We start from the raw sequence: 25,122 nt of genomic DNA on the forward strand, positions 1-25,122 counted from the left end.
TGATTTAAAAAAAAAAAATCAAAAACTAACACCTAATTTACTTTTGGATTGGTAGTCATATATTTTCTCCTACAAATCCCATAAAATATTTTTTTAATCTCAATTCTTACCTGGAAGTTTAGTAGTAGTGAAATGATTTATTAGTGGGAGAGCTTAAAAAAAACAAAAAAAAAAAAAAACAAAAAACAAAAAAACAACAAAAACCCCAAACAGACCAAAAAACAGCAGCAACAAAAAAGGCATGTTATATTCTTTGTGGAAAGAGTTAACATTTCAGTGAGAATTATTTGTAAATCATTGACTGTTTAAAAAAAAATCTGCTTGCTTCCCTCTAATCAAGTCCAAGAGCTTAGAAATAATTTTTTCAGCTACATATTAGAACTGCTTTGAAAGTAATGCCTCCTAGTTTATTATTTTGGCTCACAGTGTCAGAGGAGGTGGTATGGAAGTAGAAGTTAAGCCTGGGAAGGAATAACCACATGCATCAGTATAGATTTGGGACTGGCCTGCTAGAAAGGAGAAAGAAGCTCTGCAGAGAACGCTCCAGGTGTCCTGGTGGACAACAGGTTTGCCATGAAATAGCGGTGTGCTTTTGTGGCCAAGAAGGCTGCAATAAAAAGAATGTGGTCATCAACTCAAGAGAGGTTCCAGCACTGGAACAAGCTGCCCAGAGAGGTTGTGGAGCCTCCCCTGGAGATTTTCAAAACCTACCTGGATGCTTTCCTGTGCAACCTGCTGTAGTGAACCTGCCTTTTCAGCAAGTTGGAATCAATGGTCTGCAGAAGGTCCCTTCCAACCCCTGTTGTTCTGTGATTGTGAAATAATCCTTAAATGAACAGCATCTGAAGCTATCACATAGACAGTTGTTACTATCCAAATCTCAAGTATTTCTTCCTTATTTCTTTAGTTGTTTTTTTTTTTTTTTTAGTTGCAGTGAACATCTGAGTAGAGCTCAACTGCAAAGATGTCATTGTCATGTGAGATTTGCATGCCTGGGCCCTGATGGTGTTTAGAGAGAAGGATTATGATGTTTGCTTCTTATTTTGGGACTTATTCTTTAGGCTGTGGTTAATAGACTCTTAAATAGCCAAGTGCCTGTTCCTACTACCTGGTCATCTGCTTGGTTTTGGATGTCCAGCTACAGTTTCTGTTTAAATTTACCCTACTATAAACATTAATTTTTCTTTCTGGAGCAGAAAGTGTGTAATGAGAAGCAACCATGAGTAATCTAACTCTGTAATGAGAGTGTAATAAGAGAGGTCACAAGGTGTTCCCCAGGGCTCAGTACTGGGACTGCTTCTATTTAACGTCTTTATTAATGATCTTGATGAAGGGATTGAGTGCATCCTCAGTAAGTTTGCAGACGACACCAAGCTGGGAGGGAGTGTTGATCTATTTGAGGGGAGAAAGGCTCTACAGGGGGACATGGATAGACTGGATTGATGGGCTGAGTTTAACTGTATGAGTTTCAATGGGGCCAAGTGTCAGGTCCTGCATTTTGGTCACAGCAACCCCAGGCAACCCTACAGGCTTCAGGAGGAGTGGCTGGAAAGAGGCCTGGTGGAAAGGGACCTTGGTGTACTGATGGACAGACAGTCGGTTGAGTATGAGCCAGCACTGTGCCCAGGTGGCCAAGAAGGCCAATGGCATCCTGGGTTATATTAGGATGGTGTGGTGAGCAGGACTAGGGATGTCATCCTGCACCTGTATTCATCATTGGTGAGGCCTCACCTCGAGTACTGTGTTGAGTTTTGGGCATCTCAGTACAGAAAGGACATTGAGGTGCTGGAGCAGGTCCAAAGTTGTTGTTGTATGAAAAAATGGCAGCAGACAGGCAGCCTGACAGAATGGTGTCTGGCTTGGAAGTGGGAGTGAAGCAAAGGTGTGTCATTGAATTCCTCCATGTGGAAATAGTGGCACGCACTGACATTCATCGACACTTGCTGAATGTGTATGGAGATCAAACAGTGGATGTGAGTAAAGATGAAGCAATGAGTGGTGTGTTTCAATAGTGGCCATAGAGGGTCACTTCTGCTGGAGCAGATTTTTACAGGCCTGCTTGCTGCACTCTTGCTCCCAGCTAGAAAAAAAATGCATAGCTAATGGTGGTGATTGTATTGAAAAAGTGTTTTGTAGCTGAGAACGAGCTCTATCAAATAGTATTATCTTTGTATCTATTGTAGTTTCCATGGAAATAAGAGGCGTTGCTTTCAGAGCAACCTATGTAATTTTTTTCTTTAACGCTTAGTTTGAAGGCAGCATGAAGTGTTTCATACTGTGATTCTTTTGACTTGCAAGTTTTAGTCTAACCAATGTCCTAAATTAACTTAACGTGTGACTTTGTACTCTTGAAAGATAAATTTGTTACAATAGTTTGCACAGATTTCAGATCTTTGCTGCTAACAGCTAGTTCCATTGTTGGTGTTGTGTTTGTTTTGTTTTGTTTCCAGTAAATGGGGATATGAAGAATTGCCTTAAGCACTTTAGATTTTTTTAGACTTTTTTTTTTTGAGCTAGTGTCTGTTTTGACTTGAGTACCAATATATTAGTGATACAGTTGATACACTGTTTGTACAAAGTATATTAATGATATTTGTTAAGAACTTGCTCTGAGGGTAAAGAGAGATGCATGCAGCCTTTGGAGCTGCTTTTCCCAGAGGAAGCTTCAGGGATAGGAGGGATGGTTCTTTGGCGGGGATTATCTTCTGTCCGATGCAGTAATACAGCTGGTGACTTCAATACTGAGCCTCCCTGCTCTGGAGACAGACTGTTTGGTTGGCAAGTCAGGGGAGATCTTCTAAATGACCAAAATGAGATTTTACTACTACTTACTTGAGCAGTTACTGGTAATATTTCAGCGTTAAAATATCTTCAGCACAACCTGTAAGGAACTGGAGGTTTCCCTCGAATGAATATAGCAGAAGGTTATATTCATTTCTGTGAGGTGCACGAATTTAGGAACGCGGATTGCAGAAAGGATGATGTAAAAGCATCCAGCTGAGAGGTGTTCCTTTAAGTACCAAATTGAGAAGGCAGAAGGGGACTTGTCTTTCTTCCCTCATTGCTTTTTCTCCTCAAAGAACGGCACGAAGCTATGGCACAAACCTCCTTCGCTGCTTCTCGTATTCAGACAGAGGCAGACGTTCTCCCCAGTTCACTCCTACGGGCCGGGCCGCTCTGCCGGATCTCATCTCATCTGCCATCACGCTTCGGCCCGTCCCTCGGCAGCCCCCTGCCCGCAGACCCGTCGCCGCCCGCTGGAGGCAGGGCGCCTTCCGCTGTCTCTGACGCGTGTGTTGCCAGCGTTTTGTATTACTGAATAAAGCTGAGAGCTGATGCGTACACCTCAACCTGTAGCACGCTGCCTTCATTGCCGCGCCGGCGTCCCGGGGATGGGGGCGTGGCGGGGAGAGAACGGGGGGAGGAAGGGCGGGCGGGGGCTGCGTTGCGCCTCAGCGCCAGGGCGGGCGCGCATGCGCGCAGCGGGCGGCGCGGAGCGGGTGGTGGAGGCGCAGGTAAGGGCGGCCCTTCCGTGCCGCGTGGGGCCCGGCGCGGGGGCTGGGAGCTCTGCGCTGCGATGTCCGCCTGAGCGCAGCTGCCGCGGCCCGAGTGGCGCCTCAGGGCCGTGCGACACCTCCCCCCCGCGTTTCCCCGCAGGCCGACGGCGGGGCGTTGCGCAGTGGGGAAGATGAGAGGCGCGGAGCTGCTGTGGGGCGGCGTTGTCGTGCAGCCCCGGGACTGATGCAGAAGGTCAACAAGAACGCGGTGCTGGCTGTGCTGAGCCTGACCAGCCTGGTGTTCCTCCTCTTCCAGCTCTACTACTACAAGTTCTACCTGTCGCAGAAGGTAAAACCAGGCGCCCGCCTTTGGCCGCTTTCCCGCAGTCTGTGATGGTGAACGAGGCCGTGGTGATGCGTTCCTCATGGTCTGTGAAGGCTGAAAGCTGAGCCGCTAGCTGCCGTGACTTCACGGCGTCAATAAGCGCCAGCAACGCGAAGTTGCTTTGCGTCTGGGAAGAGAGAGCTCTGTCCTGCTGCTTTGCCCCCGTGGTGCTTGCCTAACGTGCCGCTGTTTGTCACCCTGCTGTTGACCTCAGTGCACAAACCCGAGACCTGATCCTGTCCACACAGCTCGTGTCAGCCTATCTAAATAATAAATACAGCAGTAGGCTTCGGTTTCTAGTAGGCTTCTAGTGCTGTAGGTGGGTAACGGTAGGCATAATCATAAAGGGCTAACTGGATAAATGCCCCTGAAAATATTGTTAAGAGGTCATAAGCAGGTATTCAGCTGAAACTTTTTTTTTTTTTTTTTAATAGAATGGAGCGGTTTTTTCAAAAGCCAGAGGAGGCCAGTCCGGCCAAGACAACACTAGATGGGTACGTACGTCACTGACTGCATGGTTCCATTGCGTTTCTCAGAGAACTTACACAGAATTGCACGTGCAAAGCCTAGAGCTCTTGCCTCTTCACTGGGGGTGTGTTAGTGTTAAGAACTGAAAGATGCTTCTTTCACTGAGTGTGGGTGGTTACATGTTTCAAAACTGTTCGCTGTGGAGTTGAGACAGAGTTGCAGCCTAACAGCTATTCCGTGTGCAGTCCTTTGCTGCGTTACACTCTTAGGATCAAGTCTCCTGACTGAAGTTTTGATCTAGGCTTTCATGTGCTTTCAGACAAAGTATTGAGAAGATTGGCCTTTTGGTCTGTAGCTTGTTTGATAGTATCATGATAGAAGAGTCAGCAGGTCACAGGGTAGTACTTCTTTCTTGCTGCATGCACTTAGCCAGCTGCTAAGTGGTCCTTGTTACGTGGTTATGATGGATCATAAAGCTCTTCACAAGCAGGAAAATTATGCATTTCAGCATTTGCTACTTGCTGCATTCCAGCATTCAGGACAAATGTTAAGAGTGCCCTTACATACTCAAAATTGCATGCTTTAGTTTATGTTTTACTGAAGATGTGCTGGATTCGTTGCAGCTAGAACATCACACTGGTCCTGGGAAAGGAAAAGTCAGTTGAATACAAATTTGTATGTGGTGTACCTAAGTACAGATACTCAGGTACTTGTAGTTAGTATTTATTTAGAGAAGTCTTTCACTGACAGATCTCCTCCTGCAAGAACAGCAAAGGTGATTAAGGAGAAGCTGTGCTGGGAGCTGATTGCCCTTTGCTTTGGATGCAGTATGATGATAATAATGCTGCTAGTTAGCAAAATAGCCATTTAAGTGCCTTGTTTCTGCTGAGCAGAACGAATGGTGTTTGTATTAAGAACAGTACTTGGAAAAAATCCAAACCAGCTGTTCTGTGGACTGCTTGCTGGCACAAAGGCTCTTGCAGTTCTTGGAGTTGGCATCCTCTTTGGAACCACTAATGTGGCGTTAGGTGATAAAGTCACAGTGGAGCTTCCATCCTGCCATTCTGTAGGCAGAATTCTCTTTAGCTCTAACTTGATCTAACAGGGTTATCTGTAATTGAGCAGAATGGTCCATGGTCCCATTTTGTTTACTTTAGAGCTCCTTCCTTTTGAGTCCCTGCGTGATGAGTCCAAACTACTCTATGTGAATGAGTGTCTGCTTGATAATATGATCATTTCTTCCTGCTGATTTAAGTTCCAAGTAGAAACACCTGTTTTCCTGGAAAAGTAACAAGAAAAAAAGTAGACATCTTTATACAGGTTAGTTTCCTGTTCATCAGTCTGATCTGCTTGTTGTAATTACAGAAATAAGGCTAGCATATTGCTTACCTTTTGGCTGAGCATAGTGGAAATCACTAAAGGTGTGGGCTTGCCTCTGCTTGTAAAGCACATGCAGTGTGCTGCTCTCCCAATTATATCTGTTGATCCATGTTCTGCCTTCACTCGTGTTTTTTCATCTCTCTGAAGTCAGAATCCTGTACCAGTATTGGAAGTTGGAAAATGAAATCTGTTTGGATGGATTCAGCAATTTCATTGTAAGAGTATGAGAGCTTGAGTTGGAAGGCCAGGGTCATTTTGGTGGACTAGTAGCTTGGACAGCAGGCCTTTTTGTTTTTCCTTTTTGTGCCTCATCTAGAAACCTTGAGATATAGCAGACATAAAGCCTAGCAGTGCTGTTATAAACATTTTTTTTTCCTTATTTGAACTGTGTTTTCCATCATGAAATTTAATTCTTGCAGTTAAACATCTCAGCTACAATTTTAATAGCAGTTGCAGTTGTTATTGGTGTAAATTGTCCCTGTGCTATGGACATTTAAATGCACTTGATCAGAGTTCTCCTCTGAGTCAAGTCAGTAAGTCCTCTCCCCACGCACAGGGCCTTCTTGGTACATATTTTATTCTTTAGGCAGTGTGGCCACAGCTGAATGCCCTGTGTTCTTCCTGCCTCCTTGCCAAATCACGCTTTGTGCACCAAAGGTGCATCAAGGATAGTTAGTGTTACTGATAGACAGTGGGCAGCGTTCTTTCTTATTAGTGGTGTAAATGACAGCAGGTGCTCAACACTGTTCTAAAATTTATCTTCTATTTCCACAATTCCTAGTAGTGTTAAAGTAAATCATAGCTGACTTTGTCTCTCAGGAAAAATCATGGAAGAAAGAACTTCATTTCCTTAGGATGTTTTGTGATTAGAGTAAGTTCATTCTCTCCACTTACTGGCAGACTAAGCTAAGACTGTCACAGTGATTGATTTGTAATTGTGTACAGATTTAACTTTCAGGATTCATACAAGTCTTGATTTTTTATTTTATTTTTTATTACTTGTTACTTGCTAAAGCCCTTCCTGTTTTTGGTTTAGAGTGACTGCATCATGCAGTCTGTGTTTGCATGAAACATTACTGTTTGAGAGCATTCCATGAAGGATTAGTGCTATACTTATGAGCTGAAAATGTGATTGTCTGGGTCTTTTTAATGATTCTGTAAGGACTGTAAAGTTTCCTTCTTTCTCTCATTTGCCATTCTTTGTTATGGTTGCTGGGTGGTTGCCTTTTTTTTCCAACAGGCTTAGCCTCCTTCTTTCCAGCAGAGGTCTCTGTTGAACCTAAGGTGTTAAGCATAAACTCAGTTGAAAATGGTGAGATAGGAGAGATCTGTTCTGTGTGGAAAATCTGCCACAACCTATTTGTTGCAATAAAGGCCAGGCAACCTGTGTGTACTTGCTTTTAACTATTAACCGTATGATCATTCTGTTAGATCCACAGAAGCGGATGCAAGTTCAGCACTTTCTGCAGAGTTGAGCCAACTAGATCTGGTTGCTTCAGCCTTTTGCCAGCTAAGCTTTCAATAGCTCTAAGAATAGAAATACTGCAACCTTTCTGGGCATCTGATCATATACTGGGAAAAAATTCTGCTAACATCTGATTGCATTTTCCTGTTTTCTAACCACGTGCCTGTCAACCTGCAGGAGTACACCTCTGAGAAAAACTTGGCTTCATCCTCTCTGTACCTCCTAGTTATGCTGGTATTAAAGGCAGAACTAGATCTCCAGGTTGTGTTTTCCTAATTCCGGTCTTTGGCACTCTGTAGACTGCCCTTGTTTTAACCTAGAACACTTAGGTACTTTTCTGCAGTTTCTCATGTTCAGTTGCCCCAGCCTTTCCTATTAGGTGAATTTCACCCATCCCACATGCCAGGCTTTACCTTTGCCCAGATTGTCCTTGTTATGCTTCCTGTCACCATCAGTATGAGTCACTGGACCTTTTCTTGGTCTCTGTGAATGGCAGTCCTGCCCTACAGCATACTGAATGATCTTCTAGTTCAGTGTAGTCTACCAGATTTCTGAGAAAGCACTCCTTGCTATTGTAGAGATTATTAATAAAGTTACAAAGCAGTGTTGACTAGGACTGAACCCTGCTGAGATGCAGTAGTAACCAGTGCTTGGTAGGACATGGTACCAGGCCTGTGCCTGCTGGTCAGCTGGTTCTCCATGCAGCTTCTGTTGTACTTACCCGGTACATATCTCTCCACTTGAGGTTCAGGGATACTGTGTGGGAGTAGGTCAACAGACTTGCTAAAATCAGAATGTGAACAGCATCCATTGCTCTCCCCTTGCTCACAGAGCTAATTATTTCTTCCACGGCAGCTGAGGTCATTAGGTGCAGTTTGCACTTGGCTGACTTTCGCAGTCTCACTTTTGACATCTGTGTGCTTACGTGTAACGTTACAGGGGCTTTTGCTGCAGAAGCTTTTTGGGGATTGAGATAAAACTGACCAGAGTTCCCTAGAGCCTTCTTTCTGGAGTTGGTACGGAATTTAGCTCTTTCTAGACTCAAAATGTGTCAGAGGAACCTCAGAAGGACATCAGCCAGTTCCCTCAGCGCCCATATGTTCCATCTACATCTGTCACCTGTTAGTTTATTTAAGCGCTTTCCAACTTGATCTGGAACTGGGAAAAATCTATAGCTTAATTTAGAGGCTATTCTAGATTACAGCACTCTGAAGCGCTTTAATTTCTGGAAATTTTTCAGTGAATATGAAAGATTTTTCCTCTAGTCTTAGAGATAGGGAGTGCTTGAGAGCAGGCTGCTCATCTGAAAGAAGAAATTTCAATTTCTGCAGTTTTTTATGGAAGTAAAGGCACACTCAGATAAGATAAGGCACATTGGGAGATAAGATTTCCTTTTATCAGTTGGTCAAGAGTTAATGTACTGATTCATATACACTTACAAATGATGTTTCTAATTCTAGTTTTCTCCTCTGTTAAACAGCATGTGGTTAGGAAGTTCCTAGGCTTAATATCCAGTCACAACATACCAGTGTATTTGATTGATCCTTTAATTCTGGGACTTATTGATAAAGACATTGAACAGATCAGAAGTTCTTCCGATGGTCCTAGTCCAGAATGCAAGTACTTCTGTGCTCCAAGAGACTTCACTACATTTGCACTACTGGACAAAGCGTGGAAACATGAAGTGAGTTTCTTTTCTTCAGTTCACAGAGTGTATTTTAATGCATTTAACTGTTCTAGGATTTTCGGTCATCATGCTTCCGTGTTTGCTTTAAGGACACAATTTGCTGTAAATCTCCAAAGAATGATGGTAGATGAAACTCTTTTAAATTAAAAGGTATTCACGTACTAGCCTTTGAAGTTTTAGAAACACATGAATTGTTGAAAGAGAATGGTAACCCTGGCTTTGAAGAAAGTCACACAGTTGATTTGAAAATAGGTATTGAGAGCCTATTGAGATAACAAAAGGTTCTTAAGAGGCTATCTGCAGTATTTGGAAGCAATTGTATTAAGGTGGCATCCCCCAGAAAGAAAAAGAGATTGATATTTTGAAATGGAAGGGGAAATCTTTAAGCCTGTTATGTAGATAGAGCCATAATAAATGTTGAATCTGGAGATCTGTTGATAAAATGCAAGTATTAATGTGACAGGGCTGGAAAGATTATGATAATCCGCTCATTTACATTTATTTTAGTACATCTGTGTATTCGCACCATTTTGTTTTGTCACCTAGTATAGTAGCACCTGGTGCTTTTCTTCAGTAGCATGAGATTTTTAAGTGGATGCATTTAAAAGTGGAGATATAGTAGGGGATGAAGGACAAAATTAAATCCAAGATAATTTCCTCAGCTGTGGTATCTGGAAATACATACGGGGTTAAATTATACAAACTACAGATGCCAGTGATAAACAGCTTTTTTCTTTTCCTTTTTTCATTCATGTCCCTCTCCACAACCCCATCAAGAAATATTAAAATGATCTGTAGCCATTTTACTGAAGCAGTCCTAAACAAGCAAAGAGTGCTGATGCTCCATAGCTGATCAGACAATGGTTTTACTATTGTAAAGAAATTAAAGGAACTGAGAATAAGATCGTGTAGCAGAACAGTAATAGAACTCCATCTCCACATTCCTTTGTAGCTTGTTTTTGCTATTTGTATAATGCAGAGGAGTAACTGAAAGCGTTGTCAGGTGCTGATTGATTAGTTCTTACCAGGCAGAACTTCATACTCTTTTTTTTTTTTTTTTTTTTTTTGTGTGTGTGTGTGTCTGTGAAAATAGGAAAGTCAGTGGCTTAACATAAATATATTTAGAATTTTAAAATCTGTTGATAACTGTGTGAGTGCTTTTATTGCAGTAATGAAAATGGCTTTTAATTATGGTAAAGATCATAGATTACACTTCATATTATTTATGTATTTACGTAGAGTTTCAACGAAGAGTTTTTTTGTTGATGCTACAAAATGCACAATGTAGTGGCTGAGGAAAGACAGTGTTCACTGTGTTGTTTTACTGACAATTTGCTGGTCAAAATCTAAGAAAAGGAAATACAGCAGTTGGTTATGGTTGCTAATCTTTAGGTTGTAACAAATTGTTGAGTGATTGATGCTCAAATCTGATTAGAAAATGAAAAAAGGGAATAATGTCAGTTAATAAGATTAGCATTCAGTTTTGGTTTCTCTTCTGTTTAGCTTCTCTCCCTCTTTCTGCCTTTCTGCCTCTCCCATTTTTAGGTGGGACTTTTTAGAACTGCTGAGAGGATGGGGTTCCAGTGGCTAAAGGTTCTAAACAAGGACCCTCGCTTGGATGGGATGGATGACCTGTCTGGCACTGAAATTCCCTTGCACTACATTTTTAAGCTGGCGTCTCATGCCATTCACCTGGTGGTGTTCTATGAGAGGAGTGGTAATTTCCTCTGGCATGGCCCCCTAAGGCTCAAGCAACATATGGACAGAAAATTCGTGTCTTTCCGGAAGCTCCACTTTGGTCGCTACCCTGGAGCGTATGAAAGGTGAGTTCACAACAAAGGAGGCAAAAAGCTGTAGCATCATTTCCAAAATAATTTCTTTCTCTTGTATATTAAGTTGGCCTTTTCTATAAATTTTAAAATGAATCATGAATATTTTAGCTCTCGGAGTGCCTGGAAGGTAAACTTATGAAGGTAAATCGAATATTGGTTATTGAAAATGAGAGTTTCTCATCATTTGTAAATGAGAAATGAGAAAGATAAAGCTAAGTGGCAGGAGATACAGTAATAACTGGTGCGTATTTGGTGTTCTTCCTGCAGTCACGTGCATCCAAAATTTTAATGCAGATATAGAACATAGTTAAAAATGGGAGGCAACACAAATTTGCTTAGTAATAATGTAATAAATGACTGGTATTAAAGAATGTGAATAAAGAGAAGTGACATTTGTATCATGCAGAAAAGCAGCAACAAATACTTTGTAATCTAGATTTGTAAAGTGCTGCTCCAACTCCTTATTTGCACAAATGTTTGAAATTATTTGTCCCTAGTCTTATGCTTAAACGTTGCATCCCATTGGTGAAGTTACTGTAAATATCTGCCTTTTGTTAAAGCACTCTCAATAGCAACTTTTCAATTTTCAATCGTTTCAGGAAATACAGATGGTGGCAAATCTTGTCACTGTTTTCAAAGCCTAGCACGTACCACTATGCTTTGAGAGCAGTATTCTTGTATGGCATGTGTTTATGTCATGCTAAAACAGCCAGACATTTCACAGGTCAAAATAAATCTATTTATGGTTTTTTCCTTAAAGCTGAGACCACTTTTTCTTCCGTTTAAAACAAGGAAGCTATATGGACTGTGTTCCTAAACATTTAAAAATGACTGTGTATGATGTTAAATACCTCTTTTCACTCATTGTGAAGACTTAATGGCTTCTAAACTTCAAGGGCAAACAGCCTCTGTGGACAGGTTGAAATTTGATTCTAAAAGTCTATCTCGTATTTAGACAGCCAAATAACCTGAATTTTCAATGCATTGAGCAGCAGGTCTGAACAAATTTAGTGTAAGTTATGAAAGTTATAAAGGAAATGCTGATCTGAAAAGGTAAGTATGGGCTTACAGGCACAGAATTTCTTTTTAAATGAAATTTGGAAGGGTATGAGGATGTATTGAAGCTTTTGTTCCTCTTGTTTCTTAATTCATTTTGAGTAAGTTTGGACAGAGGAGTCACTGAGAGAGATGTGTTTTAAGATTTCGAGCAGTGCTAGAGCACAAAATGGCTTGTAGTTTGTAAAGGAGTTGAGTCGAGTAACCTATTATCTTTCTTTCCGTGCAGGCCTGAACTTCTGCTTGTTTCTATTGATGACTTAAAAGTTCAAATTCCAAAAAATCCATCCAGTTTTCTAGAAGAGATGTCACACTCTAGATTTCTTGAATGTAGGTACAGAGAAGCTCGGGCTTTCTTTCAGGTTAGTGGTAATCAAGTAGTGTCTCTGAGATATAATGCACATTTTCACCAGTTGACCCAAACCTACAAACAGTTCATCACTTTTCTGTTTAAATGCAACCTTTCATGTGCATAAAGCTAACCCACAGGATCTGGGACTCAACATGATTCAGTAAATAGTAATAAACAAAAACTTTAACTGAAGAATCACGGTCTTTCTTTTTGACTTGTGTGTTTTTTTTCCCAGGGGTAACTAACCTGTGCACAGTTTTCTCATGATCTCATTGTTAAACGGATTTAATGAGATCTTTTGCATCTTGTAGTCTAAAATGTTACTTATGCATTTCTCAAAGTTCTGAACAATCCTTACTTTTACATTCATTTGAGCAATGTATTGCAATGCTGTGTTCCTAGTTCTGATTTCAGATTCTCTGAAGCCTCCAGGCAGTAATTGCCACAGATAGAGAAAGTGTGCTTGGGAAAGCATATTGAACTTCAATACTGAAATAAGCAGCTGGCTTCTATTTTGAAACTTATCGAGGTGCTTGTCACCCTGGAGCTCTTAGTAACATCGGTTCTGAAGTTGAGTGGTCAGTGCATTGTTTACGTGTTTGATTTGGCAATGTTTGCCCAGACTGCCTCCATGGTTTTGGCTTTTCTTTTCAAGTTTTTCATTCGCGTTTCTGCAGTTTTGTAGCAGAAGTTCTGAACATCCAGTTGTAACACTTGGTGGCGCCAAATAAACCTGTAATATGCTCAAATGTGACTGCATCCCTGCTTTCCCCTAGGCTGTGGGTATTGGCTTCTCTGTGAGCAGAGTTAAGAGTTGTGTGTTGTTACCACTATCTTTGTCTAATATATGTAGTCTTATTCTGTTTTACTGTGACTTTACATTACAGTACTTTGGAAAAGACAAATATTGACATTTCAGAGTTGAAATCTGACCTGCGATTCCAGTTCCAGCATGTTCTCAAACTGAACTATGTGTGTGAGAAAAGATAATGCCCAGATATTAAATAAATTTTCAGAGGTCATTCTTTTTTCCTAAGGTGCAGAAAAATGGATGGAGAAATTTGCTCTCTCATAGCAGCTTACTTTTGCTTTCCAGGTGTATCCTGATGATGCCTCTGTTGATGCAGTGGAATTCAGAAAAAGAGCAAAATCCTTGCTGCATTTAGCTGCCCTGACACTGAATAACTTGGGAGTAAAGTTCTGGCTGAGCAGTGGAACGTGCCTTGGTAAAACATTTTTAATTTATCTGAAATCTTAAACATTTTATCCCCTGCTGCATTTGTGATGTCACCTGAGGTTAGCAGCTGGAAGGTGGTTATCTGTGAAGTGTGAAGCAGATGTTCTGTTTTAGCTTTATTAAAATAAGGCCTTTTTCTCTTAACCTGATTTCCTGATTTCTCTTGAGAAACTTGTGCCTTGGAGATTGTGAGTGTATTCCAAGTAAAGCATTAAGGATTGCCAGCAGTTTCTGTGTTTCTCTGCCTGGAAAGTAATTATAAGTTCTCTAAGTTGTGTGGCTTACAATTTGTTAAGTGCTGGTTGGAAGATACAATGATGATCATATTTTTCTGATGTTCTTATAGGCTGTCACCTGATTTTCTTCCCATGTTTATCATTGAGCTTTTATGCAAATTTGATATCTATTTATATATTTTTAAACACAGGTCTTTTAATAAAAAACCTAGTAGAATAGGCACTATAAGCTTTTAATTCTGTTGAAAGTTGAAAGAAGTATCTTTCCTTTCCTTACTGAAAAAGGTTCTGAAATAGGTTATGTCACATATGAGCAAGTCACCTTTACATTTTTTGGCCTAGAGAATATAATTTTCTGAATGAACAGTTACTGAAACTGCATTAATAAAACAAACTAAAGAATGTCTCAGTTCTTGTCTTAGTGTTCTATGGTAGTGCTTCAAATCTATTTAAAGTAATTGTTGAAAATTATAAGCATGGCTACAGCCCTACAGCTGTTTGTTTCTCGTTAGATTTGGACCCAGATAAAGAATATACTTTCCTGAAGACATTTAGAATAGAAAGATGAAGATATTTTCATATTAGGAGTTAGTACTTTTTCATTCCTGGCTTCATAGAGAAAGGAGGTGGCTGTAAGTGCCACTGTTAGTCCTTCTGTTTTCTTCAGTGTGATTCATTTGTTACCAGAGAAAGCAGGAGTCTTATTTATGACCTCATTTGAGGATTTTGGGCTGGTTACCCTTTGATAGGTCATTTTTGTACTGCCTTTGTTTTGTGATATATTTCTCATGCTCCAAAGTTAACTAATTCCTTTTTTTTCTTCTTTTTTCCACTTCTCAGGATGGTATAGACAGTGCAGTGTCATTCCTTACAGCAAAGATGTGGACCTGGGGATCTTTATAAGGGACTACAAAGCTGATATCATCCCGGCCTTTCAGAAAGCAGGATTACCATTAAAGCACAAATTTGGCAAGGTACACAGATAAGGAAGAATTCACTTAATATGTCTTTTTGTAGGTTAGTAAGTTTGAGTACTGCTACAGTTCTTTTACGTGGAGTTGGATATCTGAAATCTCCTCCTGCAGTCTAATGTTTTACCTAAACATGTAGACTTTCTGATTTTTCATGTTCTCTGGGACACTGTATGAGAAGACACCATTCTTACTTCATTCTGGCTTCAATCTTGATTGGGGAGTCTGAATTTTACATAGAAGAAATTTTATAAAATTCTAGAGGGGTCTAATTTGTGTGAGTGCTGCTGGAGAAACTTAAGATAGAATTTTATATTGGATGTGGCTGATTGTAGGAGTGGATTGGTAACAGCTCTGAGATTATCTGCGTCTTGTGTGCAAAGATAGCAGAAAGTAAAGGATTGCTTGAGGTAGATACTGGGCTAGTCCATTATCAGCTTATGTGGACCCTTACTATCTTTTTCTGGAGGGTAAGCTGCAGAGTGGAATGTGAAGGTAGAAGACAAACAAAAGCACAGGGATGTGAGGGTGTAGCCACAATTAAAGTTATCATTGCTGGTGCTAGTGAGCATTTTATTGTCAAAGACAGTGCTATTGTAGGTGTTAAATGAAAAGACTTACTAATCACTTGCTTATTCACTGATATTACTCTGCTCTTTTATGTGAGCCTTTTTAGCAAATGGCATTCTCAGGTGGTGGCAATTTCTGTATGGATTGCAGTAGGCTGTTTGTGACCTGTGTGAGGGTAGCTGGGAGCCTTAAGCAAGCCATTTTCTATTCCTGATACAGAGCACATGCAGCTGTAAAAATTAATTTGTTGTGGTGTCAAGTGGACAGTATTGCTAGAGCTAACTTGAGTTTTGCGTGGCAAACCATATTGGTTTGTGCCGCAGTACAGTTGATTTTATTCTTAGTATCTGGTATGGTGCTACGTTTTGGATTTGCAACCAAGACAGTGTTAAGGACATCCCAGTGTTTTTATCTGTTGCTCATCAGCGCTTCTACAGCATCAAGCCCTTTCTGTTTATCATGCTCCCTTCTAGCATGGTGTTATTACACAAAAATTGGAAGAGGACAGAGGCAAATGCAGATAAACTGATCAAAGGGATATGACATAAAGAAAGCTGGGATAATGAAGGAAGAAGGGAAGAGTATTTGGAATTATGGCATCTGTCTTCTCAAGTATCTGTTATGCATAAGAAAGCTATGATTACCTGGAATTTCCAGAACATCTGGCTGCCAATGGGAAGTAACAAACTAGTCCCTTATTTTGATGTGCCTGTGTGTGCAGCTTCTGCCTTACCAGTTACTGTCCTTATCTTGACCACAAGTTTTCTTGCTTTTCTTTTCACTCATCTTTTCCTGCTCCATTATCCTCCTGGAAGTGAGAAGGAAAATGAGTGAGTAGCTGTGCAGTGCTTATCAGCATACTGGGGTTAACACACAACACAGGCACTTTTAAAATTCTTATCTTAAACCCATACCATAATACCTTTTCTTCTGAAGGGGCTATGTTTAGGTGCTTTCCAAACAGAGTAGCAGACTTCATGGCAATGAAAGATCATCGTTCTCTGCTTTCGTCTGTTTTACCAAAAGCATCTAAATGGAAAATGGTTTGTTTTAGATTTCTGCCTTTCTGCACACAGCTCTTTTGTGTTCTCCTGGAAAACTGCTGGAGTTCTGGCTTACTTGCCTAGGCAGAATGACATTACAGTTGGTCATTGAATAGATAGCTCTGTGTTCACTTTGTGGCAGAAAGCAAGGAGATAGTGCCAGAGCTTTGGGGTGGTAAAGAGAAGTCAGTCTCACTGAGGTGCAGAAAATTTGTGGTTTTCTCAAGGTACCAAAAATAAAGAAATTGCTGTGGTGGTTTATTTTCTACCCTTTCACTGCATTATTGAAAATAAATTTGTTCCCTGAAACCTGCTGGCTTCAGTAGCCTTGTGTTTTTATGAGTGCATATAGTCTGTATTTCTGTCTTGCAGGTAGAAGACAGTTTGGAACTCTCTTTCCAGGGAGATGATGATGTGAAACTTGACATTTTTTTCTTCTATGAAGAAGATGACTACATATGGAATGGCGGAACTCAGGCAAAGTCGGGCAAGAAATTTAAGTATGAACTGGATTTATACCTCTAATTGGAAAGAAACTGAACGAGTTAGGTTTTAGTGTTAGCATTCTGTATTGTGTCTTTTTCGTTTGGCAAAGTCTGTGCTTTTTGTGGTACGTATCAGGGAGAATCAGAGGAGTTTTTTGTACTTTGAGACTTCAGAAGTAAAAAGAGAACAATACCATGCCTTGCTAGAGAGGTGCTGGGCCTGTCGAATGCTAGTTTTCTTGCGAGGTCATGCATGTTTTATTGCGAGGTCACTTTGTCATGTCATGTATGAGCCAGATGATATCTGGAGTGTGCAAGGGCTAAGTTAAAGGTTTAAGATGAGAAAGAAGTCTCTTAAACCTTTTTCTGTTTTACAAACATGCTAAGTGAAAAACAAATCCTTAGGCATCTGTCTTGACAAGTGTTATGCCAGAAAGCCTCAGCTGTCCTTCCAAAGTAAACTCCATAGTTTTGGATGTTGTGGTAATGATCTGGAATACTTCATTGACTATAATGATGTGACAGCAGTGCAGATAATTATTGCAGACCTTCTTGTTGTTCAAGTTCTGAGAATGGGATTTTAAATAGAATACCACATTTCTTGCTTCATTCTTTTCAGAGCTAAAACAGCAAATAAGTACAACAGCTTCTTAATCTATTCAGCTTGCTGAATAGAGGTTTTGATAATTAGATTTGTTTCTTTCCATCACCCATCTTCTCCCAGAGACTCTTGTAGACTGGTTGAAAGCCCTGTTGACTTACATAGGATATCATTATCTTTCACATTTTGCCTGAACTGCATTTGCTTACTGTTAGCTAACAGGAGCTGTGCACTGTCATCCGGACAGTGATAGTGTGTGACTCCTTGCTGTAGATTTATTTGTTCTGAAATGATAAACAAAGATTGGGGAAGATACTTTGACAAGCAGAGACAAAAAGTACACTTAAAAATAGACCAGGAGAAGAATTACTGGAATATTCCTGCATAGGAAATGTAATATGTTTTGTAGAATACAACAGTTTTATGGTTATCTAGAGCAAGTGTAATGTCTTTTCTTCTTTTCTTTCTGTACAAGATCATGGAGGATTTTTTTTTTTTAATGTATTTTTCAGGCAGCTGACCAGAAATGTACTTGTGTTTCATACCTGTTTTCATTCCAGTAAAGTTGACATCCTCTTTCAAAATTGCATTTCAGTAGCAGACTTTGGGACCCTCCATTTTTCTTAGCCATCACACTTTCAAAATTTTGACTAGCTGAAGTAGAGAGGTCAATCAAAAGTGAAGTGACTGTTTGGTCATGTTAAATCCTAAATCTCACCTGCTGTTCATTTGTATCAGAAGAGAGACCGATTGCTGCTGGATCATCACAGATCTGGAAGGTGGCTCTATGCAGAGATATTTATGTTTTTAATAAATGGAGGGTAAATTTTTTTTTTTTTTTCAAAAAAGCTAAATATTTTTGCCAATGTATTTTCTACATATCTTACTAAATAAAAGTATGAAGAATGGAATTATTTCTCATTTAGTCTAGAAAATATTTTTCAGTAGCTATTTTTCTTTTTACTTCCTTGGCAAGTGGGTTTCCAAGCCATACAAATCTTGCCATGTGGTTTACATGTTTATGTATAGAAATACTCTCACAACACTGCAGAGGCAGGCAAACTCATAAATCCCACGTAATTTTGTTTTTGAGGTAACAAGAACTGAAACTTTCTTTGTTTAGAAGATTTATACTTGATGGTTTCATTCTTAGCACAGAATATATCTTTACAAAAACGTATCCCAATAATCAAATCTATGCTGTATGCATTAATCCTTCAAATGAGTTAATTCTGTAATTGCTTAATATAGAGGCTTTTTTGTAAGCATAAAATCTTTTCTGATTCATGAGACTGAAATTGGAAGAAGGAATGGTGATTGGTGTATGTGCACAAAAGCACCCAGCCCTGGCCAAGCCACTTGTAATGCCTGAACAGTGAACAAGGATCCCAGAGGTGAAAACCTCAACGAAAGTAATACTTTTCATTAGGGAATATAAGCATTTTATTTCAGAATTAGTTAAATAATTTGATAGAGTTTCTAACTGGCTTTGAATTTGCAGATTAGGTAGTTTAGTTTAAATTATCTGTTCATTTTCCTTAAAATTGATTATTTAGAGTTCATTCTTTGGAGGATGTATTATTTCAGCTGTGTGCTGATAGCTTTTGCTTATGCATGCATGCCCACTTCAGATAGATGAATGATTTCCTGGGTAAATAAGAAGTAAGTATCTTCTTGATGATTATAGACCCACTAATAAAGTTTATTTATCTTGTTTCCCCCTTGGTAGCTGGCTTTTTTTTTCCTCTTTTTATTTCAGTTTAAAGCTAATTGTCAGTCCCTAGATATAAATTAAAAAGTGCTTGATCACTCTTTTTCACCTCCGTTTAAAGCATGAAAGCAAGGTTGTTTTATTTTCTGAGATTGTTTGCTCAGCTCTTTGATAAAATACTGGCTTTGTAGTTGGAGGAACTTGCTAGATTTTTAATTCATGCAAATGCACAAATCTTTTAACTCTTTTCTCAGAAGTGCTAACTACTTCTAATTCCAATTTTTGACCTGTGAAAAATAATGTTGAGAACACCTTTTTTTTTTGTTCTGCGGAAGACTTAAGAAGCGGGAATGATCCTCTGCAGGAATGGTGCATACACTTTGGTTTAACATATAGGGTTCCTATCAGATGTCATTCTGACCAAGCTGTCAATTTCCAGTAGTATCAGCTTATCTGTAGGTGGGGCCTACACTGAGCCCTCTGCTGAAAAGAACAGGCAAAAAACAAGGTGGGTTTGGTATAATATATATTAATTTAAATGGGCCACGGGGGTTTCAGAAAGTGCAGAGTGGCAGCTGTATCTTAATTCTTTGCAGCTGCTCCAAGTCTGGCACTGTGTTTAAGCAGGCACTGAAGGCAAATGGAATGCTTTGTTTCATGCCATTGAAGAAAGGTAAAAACTTGTTTATAAAAAATTATACCCTTGATTTCCACGCCTGACACACAGAAAAGTCTTTCATGCTGTATTTGAAATCTTCCTTCCCAAAAAACATGTCAAATATCTTGATATCCTTCAAACAAGGTAGCTTAATTTCAGTTTGTAAGTGGAAAGGTAGGGACAGGGACTAATTTCTTTTACAAGGGAGAACAGCAAGGGAGTAAACAGCAGTAGAATTAGAAATGCTCCTCCTTGAGAACATGTGGCAAATACTAACCAGCTACTGTTGATAAAAACCCCACCCAGTTGGTAAATGATGCATCATAGGTAGGAAACTATGAAATAAGAAAAAAATCTGCAAATGTAACTTGGCCACTCATTGCAGTTGCTTGCTTTCTCCATGGACTGACTTACATGTGCTAAGCATGTCTTCTGCTGGTGACCATGTCCTTCTGTGGTGCAGGTATCTCTTCCCGAAGTTTACTCTGTGCTGGACTGAATTTGTAGAACTCAAGGTCCATGTACCCTGTGAGACCCTGCAGTATGTTGAAGCCAACTATGGCCCAGACTGGAAGGTTCCTGTCAAGACGTGGGACTGGAAGAACTCGCCATCCAACGTGCAGTACAACGGTGTCTGGCCTGTCGATGAATGGGATGAAGTCATTCAAATCTACTGAAGGTCTCTGCTCCCACAAAGTGTCTGGTATCCTTGAAATTGTCAGTCTGTAATTTCCTGTCTCCCAACTGCTACTTTTGTATCTCCTCATCTGTTTCCTGAAGAGACAGTTTCCATTTTTTGCAGATAATTTTACACGTTCACTGTGAGTTGTCCACATAGTTAAAGATTAAAGGCAGATTGTGGAAGCTAAGGAGAAGAAAAGCCGAAAGTAAAAGTGTACAAAATCTTTCAGTAAGTGTATGGGCAGTTGACTATAAAAGCAAAACCCATGGCCAAGCCGCTTGATCTGGGGATCATCAAAACCTTGGGACCATTCACTTCTCAAGAAAGATAGGACGGAAAATCCTTAAGATATTCTGGTTTTTTTTTTGTTTTCTTTCTTTTTTTTTTTTTTTTTTTTTTTTTTCTGAGGAGCTCACATGGATTTACAGTTCTTAAACATGCAATCTGTGAGTCCCATAAATGCATTTAATTTGAGATTGATGTATTGCTACAGTATGTGAGGGGGTTGCCTCTTGGAATGAAATGTTTTAATTCAGAACCTGTGTGACCCCCCTGCTCTGCAAGTGTTGTGTTCTGATGTAATATTAAGTGAAGGAAGAATCAAAAGCACAATCTGCATCAGAGATCTTCCAGTAACAGTTGTTTTTTTTTTTTCAGGAACTAACTACATGTATTAACAACGGGGAATGTTAGTTGTTCATTTCTCTCTTTTTTAAAAACTTGGGGGCGTATGTTGCAGGAAAGTATTTCCCATTAAAATACACCACCTGGTTTTGATGTCCCAATGGGTGTTCCCTCTGTAGGAGCTGAGCAGACTTTAAAGGATCATATCTATCGCTGCTCTTTAGAAATGAGGGAATTGATACTTTTCTGTTAAACGGGCTCACGGAAGGTTGGTATGAATCATAGCTCTTTTCGTAAGTGTGAACAGAAGTGTGTACAAATACCGACTGCTCCATTGAATTTGCAACAGCATAATTGCAAATGAAGTGCAAGTGTATGCTAGGCTGTGACTGGGAAAGGTGCAGGCCTGACAGCTCTCATTTCTGGTCACGTTTTTGGTCAGCAAAATAAGCTTTTTTGTTTTCTGTTTTGGAGAGGGATAATAACTTTCATATGAACTTGTGCTCATATGAAATGAGCAGGATTGTTCCAGTCCTGCTGTGCAGGGAAGATGAGACCATTAGTGTTACTGGTGATATGTATGTGATACAGACCCAGGGTTACTTATGAACTAGTATCAAGGTACTAAACATTTGTCTTGTTTTCTTGCAACAGATCTAGATTCCCTCTTTTCTTATGAAAGTAGAAGGGCTATCATTGATCTGCAGCTCTTCCACATGGCAAGACTGAGTGTGTGGTTTGCATTCTGTTGGTGTGCAGTGTTCAGCTCTGTATTCAGATACGTACAGTTCTGAAGAGATGAAAAGGCCGCTGCCATGGGGCTGTTCCAGCACTGCATCGTTCTAGGTGCACTCTGGGTCTTCCTTGCAGTTTTCATCCTGGAGATGTGGCATACATTTCCCTGCTAGCTCTCTGTGTTCCAGAGTTCTCCTGCCACTGAGGCACTGGAGTGAATTATACAGCTTCCGACAAAAACTTGTCATGTTGTTCTGAAGTGGTACTGTAACTTTGCCTAATTAAGAAGAACAAGATGTGAAATCCTACTCTTGCCATTTACTTGCAAACATAAACGTTGCATCATAAGGGATAATTTCTCAGGTATATTTTTTTTTTGTATTTTGTTCTTTAAAATGGAAAAAGCCAATTCCTCATGATTTTAGTGCCCAGAACTCTGTTTTCACTGACTTCTATACTAAACGGTGTACAATTAACCTGCAAGTTTTACAACTACGATCTTTTAAGAGTCAAAGGACAGATTCTATCAGAAAATTGTAATCCTGTCAAATTTTTGACTTCACAGATGGAAAGAATTTGTAATGGAAAAAATGCATGTCCCTGAGAGCAGATCTCTGAAATATTTGATGATAACTGTATATAAGTTATTCAAGTTAAAATATTTTCAGAAGATGCAAATAAATATTTAACACTGATTAGAAGAATGAGATTCTAATTTACTGCTCAAGTTGTGGTTTCATGCTTTATTTTGTCATCTCGGACAACATTTCTAACACAGTCATTGTAATTACTGTGAAATATTGGAAAAGTAAAAATTTTGAGCTGTTTCTTACACAGCTTACTTACTGTTTATTTTGAGCTGTTAATTTTTAATAAACTTGATGAGAATTCAGCTATGCCAAATCTGATTTGGCATTCTGATTGATTTTCTGTGTTCTAGCAATGGTGTTTTATCATTACATTATCATGCCACTTGCAATGGAATGCTCCCTGGTTTCTTCACAGTGAAAGCTCTTCACAGAGGAGCACTTTAATTCTTCATCAGCATTTATCTATACTTGCAGCTCCTATTGCAAAGCTGTTTGTCAAAACACTGGAGTATTTAATATATTCTCCTTTCGTGTTCCCTTTCCAGTGTCCTCTTCATCAAATAGATATTTTGCTTAAAAAAGAATGAAATATAGCATCAGGTGTTGGTGCTTACCAGAACCCTGTGGACTTTGTTTTGCCTACTGAAAATACTTTGTGTATTTGCCTTGCTTGTCAGCAGAGGAAGAACTTCCTCTGAGTTCAGAAGTAGAATTTGGAAAACCAGGAGCAAAACAAGTCAGCAGGCAGAGAGTAGAAAGTTGAACTGAGAAGGATTGCTTGCACCTGTTCCACAACATTTGTTGGTTCTCATTAAACCAGAACACATTTTTGACCTCATATGATTCCAAAATGATATACCGGATTGTTTCCGTAACAGAGCACATGATGAAGCAGAGAACTACAAAGTTATGTTGCTGTTCTCAGTCCAGCAGTGTGTTATGCATAACTCTGCAGTTAATTCTCAACAGCAGCAAAGCCAGTCTGCCAGCATATTGACTGGTGCTGGAATCAGATTCCTCAGGCAGTTAAGAGTGCTGTGGTGGTCAAGGTGATGCATACTGTGTCTTGAAAGACTGTCAGACTGACCTATAAGGGAGCCCAAGCTTGTGTATGTTGCAAGTAATAGGAATCCACAACAAAAATGGTTGGAATAAGGTAGAAAAAAGGATCTTGCAATTACACAAGCACATTACACTTCTGCATGTCTCCTGACATGCTTTGTGCACCCAACTGCAGGTTTCCTACTTGTAGGGTTGTGTCCAAGGAGTGGTGTAAACGCAGCAGAAACCTGTTCTGTTAGGAGGCATACTGTGATGCAATGCCAAAGAAATACACAGAATTAAGCATTCGTTTCCTGCTATATTCCCCTGAATTGCCCAATCCCAGGCACATTCCTAATTCGAGTGCTGTTTTACCTTCCTAATTTACAACCTTCATTTTGAAAATGTTATGAGCAGGGGGCAACTTCAGAGTTCTCTCCACTGCATGTATTTAAGGTCTTAACCAACAATACATGAAGCACTTTCATTTTCATGTGGCAAACAAAGCACGCTACATTTGTTCATTTGTTAAAGATTGCAGTGCCCGCTCGGGAAAGCCTAGAAGTGGAGGATAACAAGAAGTTTAAAGCTCTGCGAGGAAAGTTTGTAGAAACTGTGTTGCTTAAGAGAAGGCCTGTAGGACAAGAACTGTAGCACATTTCCAAAATCCATAACAGGGTGCTGCAAAAAAGGAAGGGAGGCATTTACTTTCTTCGCAACTGGCAGAAGAGAAAAGTAAATGAGAGAAATGCACAGCAAGATTGCCTGCAGAGAATTCTGGGGTATATTACGCATGGAAATGCACAAAGCTTTTGATTTTGGTGGTCACTAAGACCAGGTCATCAGATGTGCCGGCTTAGACTCAAAGATTAATTGTAGCTAATCCTGTTTTCCAGTGGGAGTGAGTTAACTGTTTTCCATGATTTTTCACTTCTACAAAATTGCAGTTGAAATCATTGTGCATGAGTCTAAAAAGTTGGTATTTCTGGAATCTGATAGTGGAGCTGAGCACCTAAATAGCTCAGTGGGAATGATGGTGAAGCCAGTCCCAATACCACTGTGGAAATGATAAGAAAGTGCACAGTCTTAAACATGTGAAAATTAGACCCTTTACTACAAGAGTGCAGCACAGCTCTTTGGAAGGACATGTCTAAGGCAGACGGAGGCTGTTGAACAATGCTTCTATTCCTGCACAGAACAGACGATGCCTTGCTGAGCAGGGCAATAAGCGTTGGAGGGAGATGCCATCCGGAAGGAATGTTCAGATAGCAGAATGATCTGTGTATGATTCATCCCAGACTTCTTTTAAAGCAAGGAATGGAAGGCAAACAAAACTGTGTAATGATACAGATATGAAAGAGTTGTGAAAATATGCCCCAAGTCTTTCTCTGCTGTCCGAATGAAAAATAAATTGCTGGTTTTCTTACGCCCTTTCCCTTGAAACAGACTCTGGGAGATGTTGGCTTCTGGTGTTAAAAACAGTTTGTATCCTTTGCTGCTTTAAAATTCTCTCCCTTGTCATATGTTGTGAAGTCTGCCAGCCCAAGACAACAACAGTCTCTGCTTTTTGCTATCACTAGGAATTGTTTATTTTGCACAGATGAATGCGATGTTGAAGGGGTGGCATCAGTGTTATAAGAGAAACCTTTCTTCATACCAGCCAGTCTTCCACTAACAGATCTGTCCTTTATTGTATGTTTGCAGAACTCTCCAAGTTCACACAGCAACTCAAGAAACTCTGGTGCAAGCCTTACTTTTGAGGTTATTTTCTTTATAGACATGTAGTTATATCACAATGTATTGCTGAATAAAATAC

At 39.9% G+C, this 25,122-nt stretch overlaps 1 protein-coding gene across 1 annotated transcript; it reads left to right on the top strand.

Moving 5' to 3' along the window:
* Positions 1–3,741: 3,741 nt before the first annotated feature.
* FKTN (fukutin) lies at positions 3,742–20,311 on the top strand (the record flags this gene model as incomplete). The annotated part of the gene is made up of 9 exons (XM_079548487.1): positions 3,742–3,846; positions 4,317–4,376; positions 8,676–8,879; positions 10,428–10,705; positions 12,000–12,132; positions 13,219–13,348; positions 14,436–14,569; positions 16,552–16,679; positions 20,098–20,311. 9 exons carry the CDS (start codon positions 3,742–3,744, stop codon positions 20,309–20,311), a joined length of 1,386 nt encoding a protein of 461 aa, XP_079404613.1.
* Positions 20,312–25,122: the final 4,811 nt, after the last annotated feature.

This window comes from Tetrao urogallus (assembly GCF_951394365.1).
Source record: "Tetrao urogallus genome assembly, chromosome: Z".
NCBI classification, from domain to species: Eukaryota; Metazoa; Chordata; class Aves; order Galliformes; family Phasianidae; genus Tetrao; species Tetrao urogallus.